Below are 16,096 nucleotides of genomic sequence, written 5' to 3'. Positions count from 1 at the left end.
CTAGTCAACCAAACCATCACACCACAATACATTTCACGCATGAGCTCTCTGAAATCTACTCCCGACGTGTTCAAGTCCATCTCTCCTCTCTTGATCCTTCCCTGCCTTTAGAGAACCTCATTACAGAACTCACACACATCCTTCACTCAACAACAATCAATAGCTCCCATACGTGAAACACTCCAATCACAGTAGAACAGGTTCTATGCCACATAATAAGTGTATGATGAGGATTGTAGAGACTTGTATAAACAACTTAAAGTGTTGCGACTGTGGTATTATTTCCTTAGTACAGGTTCGCAAAGAGATGCGCACGATGACACGTCCTAAAATACGAGCCTAGGAAGCGTCTCAATATTGGGAGCTCTACCACATGCTCATGAGTAGGGATTGTGCCCTTGCATGGAAGAGACAACGGGAACTGAGATCACAAACACCCATCGAGGATCCCAACACTTGGCACACATATACAAAGGGACTCTACCACGTCCCAAACCAACCACCCATCCCCATGCCCTCCACACCTCGACCTACCATGACGACACTTTTCACGACCTCTAGGTTCACAAAGGTCATAAAAAAACTACAACATAGGAAATCCATGGACCACACAGGTTTTCAAACCGAGCACATCATATATGCTCGAGAGTGCCTAGCCCCTTTTCTCACACTAATCTTTAATTGTGCCCTCGCCTAGGGTTTTCCACCACAATGGACCATGAACACAATGGTTCCTATATATAAAGGAGGGCACCCAATGGACCCAAATACATATAGGACCATTATGATAGGTCATACGCTCGCTAAACTATATGGTGCAGTAATGGAAGCATAGCTCAACGATTATATGGAAGCCTTAAGTCTTTGAGCACTTGAGCTGGTTGGTTTTAGAAGCGTAAGAGCAAGTCTCTAGCTGCGTAAGATGCCCAGGTGGCCTATCTGATTGCTTCGCCAGCACCATTGCTGTAAAATAGGGTTGCTCCCTATCGTCGACTCTTTTTGGGATCTACATTGATGAGATAATTGATTTTATTGCTCGTAAGGGAGGCAATGGAGTAGCCATTAGGGGTATGCAAGTTAGGCTCTTACTCTATGCATATGACATCGTCTTGCTCTCGGAGTCTGAACACGACCTACAAAAGCATCTTAATGCCCTAGATGACTTTTTCACACAACGAGGTCTGGTAGTGAATCTAGTGAAAACTAAAGTTCTTATCTTTCATACATCGTCTCGAGTTAGGAGTAAATGTCACCTAATCCTCTCTCATAAACTAGTTGAGGTAGTTGGATCATATGTGTACTTGGGAGTCACCTTTAGTGCTCATTCAGGTAAATTCTTGATGACCCAAGCAACCAAAGATAGACTAACGAGAGGGTATGCATCCCTCTCATTCTTAGAGAGACAATGCCACCATGCATACTTTCAAGAGCCACGGACCAAGGGATGGCTTTTGACTCATTAGTGATCCCTTCCCTCATGTACGCATCAATATTATGGGCTCCACGTCTACCATCCTTTATGTGGACGCAATTAGAGAGACCTCTAGTGATGATGGTATCACGTCAACTCCGAAGCAAATTGACAGTACCGCATGACATTATTAGAGCAGAGTTCAGTTTGCCCCCAATGCTAGTAGAAGCACTCTTCCAAGTGGTAGTTTTTACTCATAGGATACATAGCCAATCGCAAGATAGGATATCACGTCAAGCCTTTGAGGCATCCTGATCCCTATATGCGTCTGGAGACACTCGCTCTTGGTATAACACTATAGTGAGTTGGTTACTTGCAAATGGCATAGACATTAATAACCTACCTCCCCTTAAGTAAAACCATGGGACTAATCAAACTTTAATCTCTCATGAAGACCGTAATAAAGTAATACACCAAGAAGTATGACAAATTTACACCTGATATAAATGATTTACCCCACGAGAGCCACTCATCTAAAATGTTGTACTATAAGGAACACTTCTTGCACTTCTCTAAGTTAGGTTTTATTACACAACCAAAATATCTAGTACATTCTTATCAAATGCACTAAGGGTAGCCATTGGACAACTTAGGATATCATCTCACCAACTTGAGATTGAGAATGATCGTGTTAATAGAGTCCCTAGAGAGGAAAGGCTATGTCAGTTATGTCACATAGAGATAGAGGATGAGCATCACTTTACATGTAACTGTCCAACTTATGCTGAGATAAGGGCGAAATACCAAGCATACTAGGACCCTCTCCCACCCTCTCCAAGCTATTAGATACCCCGGATATAAAGAGACTAGGTAGGTATATCTTAGAACTAAAACAACATAGGGAGAATAAATTACAAAGTGTTAATGATAACCCTTTTAATATCCACCAATATGAAACTAATGTAATTTTTCAGGAACAAGGGGAGACAATAAAGGTGGACACACCTATGCCACTCGGCCTCTCTCTTGATGAAGCGAAAATGCAAAGAACAACCAAACGCCCTTGGATGTTGGGCTTCAAAGCAACTCGGCGCAGAGTAGAAATGATTAAGAAGATAAGAGAACGTGAGCTACACCGCCTAGAAGCTATGGTTGGGGCACCTCTTACATTAGGACCACAGGCCACATCCACATTGAAACCCTTTGACCTTCCGCTTCTTTTCGAGAGACTTGGTTGGAAATGAAACTAGGTCTAGTATAAAGCCATTTCCTTATAGAACATGTTTTTATTTATTAGTAGAACTTAGCTGAAGCTCTATCTTATTTTATTTTGTTTTTGTTTTTTCTTTCGATTAATGGGTAAATACCCCATTTTTGTTGTAAACCAATTGTCTCATGGGCCAATTTTGGCCTTAGAAGACGTTAATATATCTTTCTTTCTTTCTCTTCTTTGGGACAGGGGCATTTTGGGGAAATAAAGAAAAGTGGAGGGGGGTATCCAGCGAAATAAACAAACGCTTTCGTGAAGTAAATAAATAAATACACATTTCATATGAAGCCAAAAAAGAAAAACAAAGAAAAACAGAGGCTTTTCCTTCCTTTGCATTTCTCTCTCTCTCTCTCTCTCTCTCCGTCGTCAGAGGAAGACGATGGACGGCCTCTTCACTCGCAATTCGCAAGCTTCCATGGAAGCTCCGGACGATGAACGCAAAGGTGGCCTGCAGACTTCTTCTGGCTCTCGTATCATCTTCAAACCTCCTCCTGTTCCGATGAAATCTTCTCTAGGTATCTCCTTCTCCTTCTCTTCCCTCTTCCTCTTCCTCTGTCTTTGTCTCTCTCCCTCTCAACTGTTCTCTCTTTCAGCAAGATTTTCCTTCTTTTTTGGTCGAATCAATTTTACCTCTATTTCCATGGCTTCTGTTTACTATAACAAATCGAGTTCCTTTTTTGGTCGGTCTTGCAGAAGAAGAGCATCCATGTTACCAAATCCCTCAAAGTTTCCTTTCCTTGTTTTAACCTACGCAAAACTTTTTGCACATAGAATACTGCTAGGGTTGGTTTGGGTTTTTCAAAAAAAATCGAAAACATTCTTCGTTTTTCTCTTGGATAAACCGAACTTGATTGTACACATAGCTCTCAAAACAAATGGGATCAAAATATATTGTTCCTGAAACTTGCAGGTTGAATAGTTGATTATTTTGCCTGTGTGCTCGTTGTACCTCCGTTTACCATACCAAGTGCAGAATTTTTCTCCTGGCATAAAGCGATAAGCAGATGCGTGATGTTATATCTGGGTCTCAATAAAATAAAGAATTACAAATTAACATATTTTACGAAAACTAGGCTGAATACAGTGGGCATTTGAAATATATGGCCAACTTCCTATGTACTTATCTGCGGAGCTTGATGATCCTCTATCTTTCAAGAACAAAAGGGGAAAGACATTTACATTGCCTCGTGTTAATTAAGTTCATGATTTCCATTGCCTTCATCTATTCTAAAGTAAGACTTCATGATTTCCGTTCTCGAATAAATTTCAGGGCTGGATACCCTAGCTCAAGCCAAACGGGAAGCTGTAGAAGCTCAGACTATGTCTAGAAAGCGCGGTTTCACATCTTTCTCCATGGCTGCAAATGATGTAGAAGATAACTTGCATGAATCTGACGGAGGAACCGAGAATGTTGAAAAAGAAGACCATGTTGAAAAAGAAGACCGAGAGCTTGGGAGATCTCGTAATTATAGGGCGTCACGAGTTGATAGCATGCCTCCTCGCTCAGGTTAGATTAGCACTTTGTTTGTCTGCTAAAAATCCATGAGTTAAAACACTTTGGTAGGTTCATTTCCAATTGGTGCAGTATCTAAACTGATCGTATAGGTGGAGGGGATGAAGATGCTGATTTGCTAGGGAGGGATTATCAACACACAGAGGTATATTATTTTGTTATACTGAATTTTCACTACATTGTTGAATGCAAACGTAGCTGAATTTCTTGATATTCATGTTAGGATTCTGACTCACGCAGTAGAACAAGCAGGAGTGAGAGACCACCACATCCTACAAGGTCCCACAGAGATTATGAAAATTCTAGGAGAGACTATGACAGGAGAAGCTACAGATCTGAAAGAACACCTCGAAGAAGTTCAGGTTATACACTACCACCCTTTAATGAAATGGAATGTCCATGATATGCATGGGGTATACATATATTTAGAATTGAAGGGAAAAGTTCTATTTATAATTAAGAACAAAATTTTTCCAATATACAGATAGATCAGACAGAGGTGATGGAAGACATGATTGGGAGGACACACCAAGAGGGAGAACACCTGCATATGACACGCCAAGCAGAGGAAGAACTCCGATGTATGAAAAAATGCATTTGAGTCGGTCACCCTATATTCCTCCATCACCAGCTGAGTCTCGGTTGGTTTCTCCATGGTTAGGAGGTGACAGCCCTTATGGTGTAGGTAAACAACTCAATTACTGAATCATTATGAGATGGCATTGGTCTGAAATTCACTTTCTTCACATTTCAAGATGGGCAAAGAACATACAATTCTGTTTCTTATGAATTATGCAGCTTCACCATCTCCATGGGACATGATTTCTCCATCTCCTGAACCTGTCCGAGCTAGTGGAGCATCAAGTCGAACACCTAGCTCACACAGCACAACAAAGTCTCATCGCTTATATTTCCAATCTCAGCGAAAAACTGAACTTGAAGAGGTATGCATTTTTACACATCAACACTGCGTGGAGAAGATTCGTTGAACCCTCTTAAGAGGCCAAGATGGCATATTAGACTGTAGTAGTGATTGTGTCTGAAATTTGTGTTTCATCCTTGAGAACATGAAATCAAGAATAAATATTTATATCAAATGTTTAGTGGAACTGCCTAAGGTGCACAGTTTATCCCTCAAGCGTGTTCTGGAGAAAAAAATGAGAAGATTCCTGTCAGCTAAGCATATAATATTATGAGCTTAGATGGACTGGAACTTTTGCATTTGATAGGTCTCCAACATGGGATGGTTGAAGATGGAGCTAAACTGATTTTTTTAGGAGAGAAACAGTTAATGAGGGAAACATTCAACCCAATAACTAATAATAAACAATGCAGGAAGATGAAATCAGCAGGGATAGATGGCAAGAGGGAGATAGAACCAGTGAGCTTTCACAGGGAGAAATCGAGGAGTTTGAGCGACAAGCAGATCGATCATGGTGATTTCAACTAGTCTATGAAATTTGTATTTGGAATCAGGATATTCATGACGTGAAAGAAGTTTAACATATAAACATGTCAGGTATGACAGAGAGGAGGGAGGAGGACTAGGCATGGAACCTGAACGTTTTGCACCTTTCCTTGGTGATGAAGCTACTTTCAAAAAAAGAGAGGCAGATATGGCGAAACGTCTGGTATTTAGTTATAGTTACAAATTTGATTGTTTCATGTGGTTTGTGTTTTTTGGCGCTTATATTTCTTCGAATTTAATGGTAGACACGCCGTGATGGGTCAAGAATGTCATTAGCACAGACCAAAAAGATGTCCCAACTCAGTGCAGATAATGCTCAATGGGAAGATCGTCAATTATTGAGGTCAGGAGCTGTTAGAGGGACGGAAGTGCAGACTGAAATTGATGATGAAGAGGAAGCACGGATAATTCTTCTTGTGCATGGTGAGCTAGGGTATAGATTTTTGCAGCTACATAATCTACTTATGAATTTGTATTATCTGGCAAGTAATGAACTGCTAATGTATTCTTGTTTTTGAAGATACAAAACCACCATTTCTCGATGGAAGAATTGTATACACAAAACAGGCAGAGCCAGTTATGCCAGTAAAAGATCCCACTTCAGATATGGCTCTCATATCACGGAAAGGTTCAGCACTAGTCCGAGAAGTACGGGAGAAGCAGAACATGAGCAAATCTCGTCAACGTTTTTGGGAACTGGCTGGTTCGACTCTTGGAAATATTTTGGGAGTCGAGAAAACATCTGAACAGGCTAGTCGACATTAATCTGTACATATGCTTGGTTGATGATGTTTGAGTACAGAACTCTACCAACTAGAAAATTGAATGCAAATTGATAATACAGGCTTGGTTGGTAGAGTTTGTACACTATCTAGATGGGACTCTTCCTGTATTATAGATTTGTATTCAATTTTCTAGTTTTACACTTGAAATGTCTTATGTGCTTGTATTTATTTAGTTCTAACATGTTTCTTTCATCTCCTCATTTAATGCACATCTTCTCTGGGCCTCTTTCTCCATATTGACTTAAAGTCGATAATTATCTCTAACATTATTCAGTTTATTTGAAAAAGAAAATACACCATTTCTATCTCAGTTATGGAACGAAAACAAGAACCACTGCCATGGATACTTGAACTAACATACTCAGCCCCCGTAATCTACAAGACTCATGAAGACTGATATATTGAAACACATGTTTGATAAGAAGTTCAACTTCTTATGGATTATATTGTGTAACATGTAATGCTGGTGAACATAGATAATTGAAATTGAGAAGATTCATGGTCTCTCTCTGTGTGTCTCCCTCTCTCTCATTATCTTGCATGCATTCAGAAGATTCATGATCTCGTCGGAGGATCACCTGGAAATAGTTTATGATTAAGTTTCCATTTCCATTTCCTTTCTTGAAAACTTTGAAGCTGCTTTCTGTTTCTATTTCTTCCCATTGCAAAGCTAAATTTGGTTTTCTAAGGTCTTTTTTCAATTGATATTTCACTCTCTCTCTCTCTCTCTCTCCCTTTCTTGCTATCTTGCATACATTCAGAGGATCTGTGAGCTCCAGGTGCCCATGGAAAGAGTTTATGCTTGGGTTTGCATTTTCATTTCCCTTTTCGGAAACTTCGAAGTTTGTTTCATTTGTTTCTGTTTCTTCCATTAGCGATATTTTTGGTTTTATATAGTGAATTTTGTTTTGTTTTCTGTTTATATTTTCTGTCAGTTACTTTCTTGTTATCTTGCACACATATACCCCATACACCCACAAACTCTCTTTCTCCCTTGATTTATCTGTTCAGCTGTCAAGATACTTTTTTTAGTTCTTTCCGAATGAGATGCTGATAAAAACTGTACATGATCCAACAGTATTTTTAACTAGTTTGGTTTGCCTTTGATATGACAGGTTGATGCTGATAAAGAAAAAGTAGGCGAAGAAGGTGAAGTGGACTTCAAGGAGGGTGCTAAATTTGCAGGGCATATGAAAGAGAAGGGGGAGGCAGCGAGTGAGTTTGCAAGGACGAAAACAATTTCAGAGCAACGCCAATATCTTCCTATATTTAGTGTTCGTGATGAACTACTGCAGGTAAATTTCTCTTGGCCAGTTTTCTTTTTGGCAAACTGTTTATTTTATTGTTGCCTTGCCACAATGGTGAAGAAATCTTATGATGGTATCGTGTTTGGACATTACTGAGTTCAATAAACTTGATTTGTGACTAAAATAGGTGATTCGAGAGAACCAAGTGGTGATAGTGGTTGGAGAGACAGGCTCTGGAAAGACCACTCAGCTTACTCAGGTAATCACTCATTCTATGCATCTAACAATGTACGTTCTTATTTATTTTATTTTGATTTGTTGTTCTCAAAGATGCTCAAAATCAATATATATTTTAGCCTTTCAAGAAACCTATTATGCAAATTCCGCAAACAAAAATAACACATGTTTGATAATCTACTCAGACTATCTATGTATATAAGAATCCAATTTGAAATAAGACTTCGGTCATTCACTCATTTAAATTATAATGGCCAAAGTTCTATGATAACTATTTGAAATTTGTCAAGTTCATTATATTGTTTTCATCACTATCAAATTCATGCTCCTTTTCAGGATAATTACTGGAATAAAGATACATCCAACTATTTGTCATATTTATATTGGTGTCTCTAGATTGGCACAGGTTTCAATTAAAAGGTTCATAATTAATCCAAGCAGGTTTGGATACAACCATGAATCAAATGTCTAAGCTGCTACATGGAGCTTCTTACATCTTTGTGATGAGCTTCATCCCTTTGTCAGATTTTTTGATTAGGCTTTCTATTATTGGGAGCTGTGAATCCTATTAGAACATAGTAGTTCATGCTTTTACCGCTTCAATCAACTTTGCATAAAGTTGGCAGGGATGTAAATGGTATCTTGGTAAGAAATCTGTAAGATAGATTAGTAAAGCTTTTATTTAAGCTTGGCTATATACACACGCTTAAGTGGACAAGACCTGAGCTAAACCTTGAACTCCTTTTCTTATCTGAAATGTGATAATTCATTGCAGAATATTTGATACCTACTAAGGAGAGGTTGTTTCAATATTTTCAAGCAACTTGAATTCCTTCTTTTTCTCTGCAAGCATAGATATTTTATGGCAGAATTGGAATTATACCATCCAGCTCTTTGGCACTGGCTTTGTATTCAAGTGTTCCTTGGTGATAGAACTATATAGGTTTATAAATCTAGATATATATTGGACTCTCTCTGCTGAGTTTTTCCTTATTTGGCAGTAAATGGGAATTTTATCAATTTTCACTTGTCAGCTTTCAGCTTCTGTATAATTAACTGATCAGTTTTTGTATTCAATATGGCTCAACAGTACTTGCACGAGGATGGATTTTCAACATATGGCATGATAGGCTGTACTCAACCAAGACGTGTAGCTGCAATGAGTGTTGCAAAAAGAGTTAGTGAAGAGATGGAATGTGAGTTGGGAGATAAGGTTGGGTATGCTATTCGATTTGAAGATGTGACTGGACCAAATACCATTATTAAGGTATTATTCATTTTCACATCAGGTTTATAGTTTTCTGTGTTTTGGAACCCAAAGTAGATGTTATCAATCTAAAAAACAAATACAGTACATGACAGATGGTGTTCTTTTACGTGAAACGCTACGAGAAGCTGAGCTTGATCAGTACAGGTGATGGTTTTGTTCTTTTTTCTCCTGGATCTTTGTTTAAATTCTAGTAAAGGCTGCTCCTAAACATAGTTCTCGATGTTGACATTACAGTGCAATTATCATGGATGAAGCTCATGAACGGTCTCTAAATACAGACGTCTTGTTTGGGATTCTCAAGCAAGTGGTAGCTCGTCGCAGAGACTTTAAGTTGATTGTGACCTCTGCAACTCTCAATGCACAAAAATTCTCAGATTTCTTTGGAAGGTATATTGTAATTTTATTATCTTTTGGAGAGTTTTTCCTTGTATATGGATGGTATGAATGAAGTCCCAGTAATTTTACTACTTTGTACAGTGTCCCAGTATTCCATATACCTGGACGAACGTTCCCTGTCAATATCATGTTTAGTAAGACTCCATGTGAAGATTATGTGGATGCTGCTGTGAAGCAAGTAATGGTGATTCACATGTCTTGTGGTCCTGGTGACATACTTATATTCATGACTGGGCAGGATGAGATAGAATGTGCGTGCTATGCTATAGCAGAACGCATGCAACAATTGGAATCCAGCTCCAAAGGCTCAGTAGCTGGTCTTGCCATTCTGCCTATATATTCTCAACTTCCAGCTGACTTGCAAGCCAAAATATTTCAGAAGGCAGAAGAAGGTGTGCGGAAGTGTATTGTTGCTACTAATATTGCTGAAACTTCTCTCACAGTGGATGGGATTCTGTATGTTATTGATACTGGATATGGAAAGTTCAAGGTCTACAATCCACGCATGGGTATGGATTCTCTACAAGTGTTCCCTTGCAGTCAGGCAGCAGCCAATCAACGAGCTGGTAGGGCAGGTAGAACAGGTCCTGGTACTTGCTATCGCCTGTACACAGAAACCGCTTATCTAAATGAAATGCTACCAAATCCTGTACCAGAGATCCAACGAACCAATCTTGGAAATGTAGTTTTATTGTTGAAATCATTGAATATTGACAACCTTCTGGAATTTGACTTCATGGATCCACCACCACAGGATAATATTTTGAATTCCATGTATCAGCTGTGGGTACTAGGAGCCCTTGACAATGTGGGCAATTTGGCTCCGCTTGGAAGGAAAATGGTCGAGTTCCCTCTTGACCCTCCTCTAGCCAAAATGTTGTTGATAGGTGATGAACTTCAGTGTGTGAATGAAGTGCTTACCATTGTTTCGATGCTTTCCGTTCCCAGTGTTTTTTTTCGACCTCCAGATCGAGCAGAGGAGAGTGATGCAGCCAGAGAGAAGTTTTTTGTTCCTGAAAGCGATCATCTTACATTATTGAATGTGTACAGGCAATGGAAGTCGAATCAGTATCGTGGTGATTGGTGTAACGACCATTTTCTACAAGTGAAGGGTTTACGAAAAGGTCGAGAGGTTCGTTCTCAGCTATTAGATATCCTCAAATCTCAAAAAATCCAATTGTCCTCTTGTGGATCTGATTGGGATGTGGTGCGCAAAGCTATTTGTTCTGCATATTTTCACAATGCTGCTCGTCTAAAAGGTGTAGGAGAATATGTAAATTGCAGGACAGGCATGCCTTGCCATTTACATCCTAGTAGTGCTCTCTTTGGCCTAGGATACACGCCTGAATACATAGTGTATCATGAGCTTATCCTCACAACAAAGGAATACATGCAGTGTGTAACTGCTGTTGAGCCGCAATGGCTTGCAGAGCTTGGGCCCATGTTTTTCTCTGTGAAAGATTCGAACACCTCAAGACTTGAGCAACGTCGCAAGCAAAAGGAAGAGAAGTCAGTGATGGAACAGGAAATGGAAGAGTTGCGCAAGAAACAATCAGAACTCCTGGCACAGAAGCAAGAGAAAGAAAAGGCAACTCGATCAAAGCAAAAGCAATCCATTGTAATCCCTGGAGCCAAGCAGCAGCAAAGGATTCCGTTGGTGAAGAAGTTTGGGCTATAAAACAGTTTTTTAAAATTTTCAAAGCAACTGTTTACACATTGTACTCTTGTATAGAGTTTTGGGAGCTCTATTTTTCTAAGCAACCATATCACGTCGTGTTGTTTTAGAGTTTTGGCCACCAAAACATACACAATTTTTTCATGTACCATATCAACAGAACCAATATTGTCTAATCCACTTTGCTGTTTAATAGCAAATTGGTTGCCTTTTCTTTCCTGTGCACTTGCTCTGAAATACATTAATCATTTTTGCTTCCATTCAATTAATTTACTTGGAGCATTATATTGTGGAGCATTACAGTCTACCAACAGTCAATCGGCAAGGCAGGACTGCTGGTTTCCTAGTGTTTCTCTGCAAAAATGTATATGCATTAACCAAAATTTTTGTTTTTTAGTTCTACCCATTTTTGAAGTACCTTTCTTTCAAGAAAGTAGCCCTATAGAAAGCTTATCTGTCCAATCTCAACAAAAAAGTTTAATCTGTTTTTTACCACCAGTGCCAATATTCAGCAATTTACTGGTCTATGCAAAGAGTTGGTTCATTAGAGAATTTAATAGTAGCTTATTGTCTAGCATGGATTTGCTTCCTTTATTATTAAATGGTACCCTAATAATGGTACCTTGTTAGTACTAAGTCATGGCTCTTGTTTATATGACATAATGAATTGCTATTAAGTGATATAACCTTGGAGGAGTAGAACATGCAGATCCAATGTACTCTGTACAAGCATTCCATGACAACCTAGATTCCAAGAAAGCCGTAGTTGCATTATCCTTGTCTATTGGGAAGACTTGTTTTTAGTAACATTCTATGGTCTCCATAACAAAATGGGTTGCTCATGTTCACATTAGATCATAGGAGTTCTTATGTATGGAGGGTGTTTTCCTTGTTTGGTGGGTCATTTCTATTGGTAGGTAACTTGCTTGGGTGATGGTAGAGGGTGGTCTCCATTATTAGTGTTTGAGGTAGTGTTTGTGATTTTTGTTTAACTTCTCCTCCCTTTTAATGTTCCTTGTAGAAACGCTTCCCCCTTGTATGTGAATAATGCTGTGTATCTTTATGAGGAGTCGCATGTGATTCCATTATGAGCATACTTGGAGGTCACATAATGCTTTTTAACAAAAAGTTCAAAGGGTGTCAAAGAATCTAAACGTTTTGATGAGCACGTTCCGCCAAATCAAAACAGTAAAGAACATAAACATGGAATGAATTTCACTTATTGGATTAAACAAACTTCTTTATAAGCATATGAGACCACTGTATCTATCATGAATGCGTTTCAATTATGGAGAAGGGAAACAAGAAGGCTTTCCAATGTTTACATTTGTTATGAGACATAGAAACCCTTCTCTCATCGGTGGGCTTATTTTCGAATATAACATGTTGACAATATGTTGCAACTTCACATTACATTGTCCTCCAACATCAATGCAAAGACAACTTTGCGCATTTAACACAACTATTATCTACATAAGAAAATTTACAAGAATGCCAATTTCCTTGCAACAATTATCTCATTTCTCTCGGTAAGTAAAGATTGTTTTGCAACAAAGTTCTAGATTCTTTTGGAGATATTCAAGTATTGTCACGGAAGTACGAAAGAAACCATTAATGCACAGATTTTTTGACATAATTTTCTTTGATCATATCAATTCACTTGGTGGTTTTACATGTCTTTCACTAAATTATTAATGTATCATTTGTTACCTTACATTTTATTGCGATGTACGTATGCATATGTAACTCTTTAAAAGCCGAATACTAGGTAAAAGTTTGCTTTCACACTAGCTTTTGACAATCAGATTATCTAATTGATTGGATGTGCTTGCATGAAGACAAATGATGTTTTCTGTCATCTCGCTACATACATTACATAGACATCAATAAAATATGAGATCTCACATTGAAATAAATAAAAGCTACAATGTGAAAGGAAGGTCAATGTTTTTCAATCCCAAGCCAAAATAGATGGAGCTGAACTCCTTGGTTATAGTATTGTAGTGAAACGTGTATCCTGGCCACCAAAGGCTTCGAAGTATAACACCCTCAAATGGCAGTATCTCGATACACCAACATCCTAAATTTGTGAACTCTTGTTATTATTTTTGTGTATCGTAGAAGGAATTTTAACAAAATGTCATACATGTTTTTCTTTTGTAATCGATTCAAAACAACAAAATTATTTAAATGGAGACGTTGGGCTAAAGACCCCCCCCACATATATATGAATCAATGGACACACTTTATTTAAAATAATTTGTTTATAATAAGGGAGATGACAATCTTACCGCGGACATCATTGGATAGAGGAGTTTCTTCATAATTCTGAAATAGGTGTACATAAGAGTCTAAATCTTGCAAAAACTTAACACCTATAAGGAGTCATTCAGAGTTCCATTCGTTAGCTTTCAAATCATTTAATGCAAGAACTATACTTGTTAGAGCTCGTGTATTTTCTGTCACATGGTTCATATCTCATCATTTCATCACATGAACTATAAATGTTTTGGTGCATGGTCAACCACCATCCTCTTTCATGTAAAGCCTTGTAATATTTTCCCCGTGACTAGAATAGATAGCTATGAATTCATTGTGCCTTTGCTTGGTTCTCATACATGCTTTTGGTATTTTTGATTCATGTGCAAGTGACCTTTTTTCACTAATTTTCAAAAAAGGTGGATGTAGTTTAAGGCAAAAGGTCTCCCTCCATCTTCCTATATTATTGTGTCCTTTTTTACACATTCCTAAGCATGAGCAAAAAATCGGCGAGAAATGCATTATCATGGCATATTATTATTCATGTGTAAGATTATGACGATTTTCTACATGATTGCGCACAATTATTCACCTGGAAAGTAAATATTTTTCACAAGGTTCTTCTTCGCATCAAATACAAGTGCTCCTTTAGGGATAACACCACACTCATAGTCCACTTGTTTCATTAGAGCCGTTAATCGATCTAGCTGTGATAGAAGCATAAAGGTTATTAGCACATGTCTAGTGTTAATATAGACATGTATGAATTACGTATCAAAAGTACGATATTTATAATAATCTTTCGAGATGTGAGTAACTTTGATCAAAGAAAGTTGGGATGCCAAAATTTGAAGGGACAATGAAAATGAAGTTGTCATACGACATCTACCTCACCAATCTCTAATATCTTAAAACCACTGTTTGATGTTGATTTCTTTTCCTCATCATTGTTCGAACCATCATTTGGCGAATCATTTATTGCATCTTCATCATCATCTTGCCTTATTTCAACATCCTCTTGGTCAACTTCATTGTTTGATTCTTGACAGATTTCTTCATTCATTTGTTTACAATCGGTGTCATTTTGTATTTCATCGCTATTCATGTTTGGGTCACCTTCAAGAAGACAGCGTAGTTTAAAATGTAGTTTGTGCATGTGTCAAATGCCAAGTTTGTTAAGAATGCATGCGTTATATGGTACTTTACTTTCTGAAGGTGGGACTTTGATAGAGAGAGGGTAGATGTGACTAGGTTCTCCGGTAAAACATCCACGAATGCTTTTGCATGAATTATAGGTCTCTTCGGATATATCTTGTAAATCCATCCATCTCACCCCATCTTGGCTGATTTCAAAAGGAAGAATGTACAAAAATTTGTCTTTATATGTAGATACAGAGTGGCTATTCATATATTGTCAATATGTTGAATGATAAAAAAGAAATTCATTGGTATCATAAATACTATATAATTATACAGTATCATAAATACTATCATAAATACTATATAGTTATACAGTCAAAAACCTTTCCTTTTTGAAGGTGAATGGATATGGCCATCCAAGTTTTATTATACCCAATCTTCCATGCCATTTGATAAAGGGCCATTGAGCACAAAGAGATCACAAACAAGGACATGAAATGTATGCATATATGTATGAAGAAAAATGAAGGACACAAACAAGAAACAAAAAACAAGAAGAAGAAGATCATGTGCATGTGGGAACCAGTACCTCCAAAATGTAGCATCAAGGGGGAAGGGGTATATATACAGAGAGAGAGAGAGAGAGAGAGAGAGAGAGAGGGAGAGAAGGATTAGGGTTTGGCGAATGGGGAAGAAGTACCTGTAGTAATATTTGTTGAAGAAGGTGAGGAGCGAGGAGGAAGAGGAAGAAGGGGGTTGTGTGGAGGCACGGGCGAGGAGGTAATCGCGGCCGTTGGATGCGATGACACGGCCCCAGAAGGCGAGGTTGGAGACCTTGGCATCCTGCTGCTTCAACGGTAGGGATCGAACCATGCCAGCCCTCTGCTCCCCACTCCTCACCATCGCTACCTCCTCCATTGCCATCGCTACTCTCTCTCTCTCTCTCTCTCTCTCTCCCCCCCCCCGTTACGTTAGTTTCTCTGTCCAACTTCCCCGAGAAAGAAAGACAGAGAGAGAGAGAGAGGGAGGAGGGTGCCTTCACACCTACAATCATAGTACATATATGTATGAACCATACGTACCATACTTCAATCATTCGCGTCAGAAAAAAAACACCCTCAAAGAATGATCAATACCATACTTTTGGATTAACTATTTATTATGAGGTAAATAAGCCTAAAAAATGGAAAAAGAAAAACATTAAAAAAAAAGAGAAATAAAATAAAATAAAAACACGAGAATGTTTGAATATCATTCGCATTCGTTTTCCAACGTAGGAAAACGAATGTTATGCTAGACGAACACGAATTTTACGCACTATGCCCACAATACATTGCATACATATTACATACATACATGCATACACATACATATATATATACACGTACATACATATTACATAGATACATGCATACATATACACAT

The 16,096-nt window shown here is 38.4% G+C and overlaps 2 protein-coding genes and 2 pseudogenes across 4 annotated transcripts; 3 read left to right on the top strand and 1 right to left on the bottom strand.

The window, feature by feature from the left end:
* Positions 1-205: 205 nt before the first annotated feature.
* Positions 206-835, top strand: LOC147866446 (uncharacterized; annotated as a pseudogene).
* A 235-nt stretch (positions 836-1,070) lies between these two features.
* Positions 1,071-2,227, top strand: LOC147866445 (uncharacterized; annotated as a pseudogene).
* A 772-nt stretch (positions 2,228-2,999) lies between these two features.
* Positions 3,000-11,486, top strand: EMB3011 (RNA helicase family protein). Of its 2 annotated transcripts, none has more exons than XM_087316889.1 (16): positions 3,000-3,196; positions 3,952-4,188; positions 4,302-4,339; positions 4,418-4,556; positions 4,679-4,879; positions 4,993-5,138; positions 5,530-5,630; positions 5,714-5,825; positions 5,908-6,085; positions 6,183-6,412; positions 7,563-7,742; positions 7,882-7,953; positions 9,022-9,198; positions 9,284-9,345; positions 9,436-9,588; positions 9,679-11,486. In XM_087316889.1, the coding sequence occupies exons 1-16, from the start codon at positions 3,061-3,063 to the stop codon at positions 11,273-11,275; spliced, it is 3,759 nt and encodes a 1,252-aa protein (XP_087173015.1). In that variant the 5' UTR covers positions 3,000-3,060; the 3' UTR covers positions 11,276-11,486. The 2 variants fall into 2 exon arrangements, with proteins under 2 accessions (XP_087173015.1, XP_087173013.1); XM_087316887.1 differs by having other exon boundaries at positions 4,287-4,339.
* A 1,665-nt stretch (positions 11,487-13,151) lies between these two features.
* LOC147866443 (uncharacterized) lies at positions 13,152-15,617 on the bottom strand. 2 transcript variants are annotated; one of them, XM_087316885.1, is made up of 6 exons: positions 15,372-15,617; positions 14,738-14,874; positions 14,421-14,647; positions 14,124-14,238; positions 13,564-13,647; positions 13,152-13,352 (listed from the first exon to the last, which is right to left on the bottom strand). In XM_087316885.1, the coding sequence occupies exons 1-6, from the start codon at positions 15,593-15,595 to the stop codon at positions 13,195-13,197; spliced, it is 945 nt and encodes a 314-aa protein (XP_087173011.1). In that variant the 5' UTR covers positions 15,596-15,617; the 3' UTR covers positions 13,152-13,194. The 2 variants fall into 2 exon arrangements, with proteins under 2 accessions (XP_087173011.1, XP_087173012.1); XM_087316886.1 differs by lacking the exons at positions 13,152-13,352; positions 13,564-13,647 and adding an exon at positions 13,663-14,019.
* Between the last annotated feature and the right edge of the window lie 479 nt (positions 15,618-16,096).

This window comes from Azolla caroliniana, unplaced genomic scaffold (assembly GCF_043228905.1).
Source record: "Azolla caroliniana isolate FFs.n. ecotype wild unplaced genomic scaffold, voAzoCaro1.0.p SCAF_3, whole genome shotgun sequence".
Taxonomy (NCBI): Eukaryota; Viridiplantae; Streptophyta; class Polypodiopsida; order Salviniales; family Salviniaceae; genus Azolla; species Azolla caroliniana.
The sequence above is the reverse complement of the archived record's forward strand: the minus strand, read 5'-3'. Positions and strand labels throughout refer to the sequence as shown.

What these genes read in the sequence shown, in the direction of transcription:
- LOC147866443 (XM_087316885.1), bottom strand. Translation starts at nt 15,595, where the DNA reads ATGGCAATGGAGGAGGTAGCGATGGTGAGGAGTGGGGAGCAGAGGGCT. An exon ending in CAAAGTCCCACCTTCAGAAA is followed by an intron (nt 14,648 to 14,737) that starts GTAAAGTACCAT and finishes GTCTTCTTGAAG; the next exon opens with GTGACCCAAACATGAATAGC. An exon ending in AGATATTAGAGATTGGTGAG is followed by an intron (nt 14,239 to 14,420) that starts GTAGATGTCGTA and finishes CTTCTATCACAG; the next exon opens with CTAGATCGATTAACGGCTCT.
- EMB3011 (XM_087316887.1), top strand. Translation starts at nt 3,061, where the DNA reads ATGGACGGCCTCTTCACTCGCAATTCGCAAGCTTCCATGGAAGCTCCG. An exon ending in TAGCATGCCTCCTCGCTCAG is followed by an intron (nt 4,189 to 4,286) that starts GTTAGATTAGCA and finishes CTGATCGTATAG; the next exon opens with GTGGAGGGGATGAAGATGCT. An exon ending in GAAAAACTGAACTTGAAGAG is followed by an intron (nt 5,139 to 5,529) that starts GTATGCATTTTT and finishes TAAACAATGCAG; the next exon opens with GAAGATGAAATCAGCAGGGA.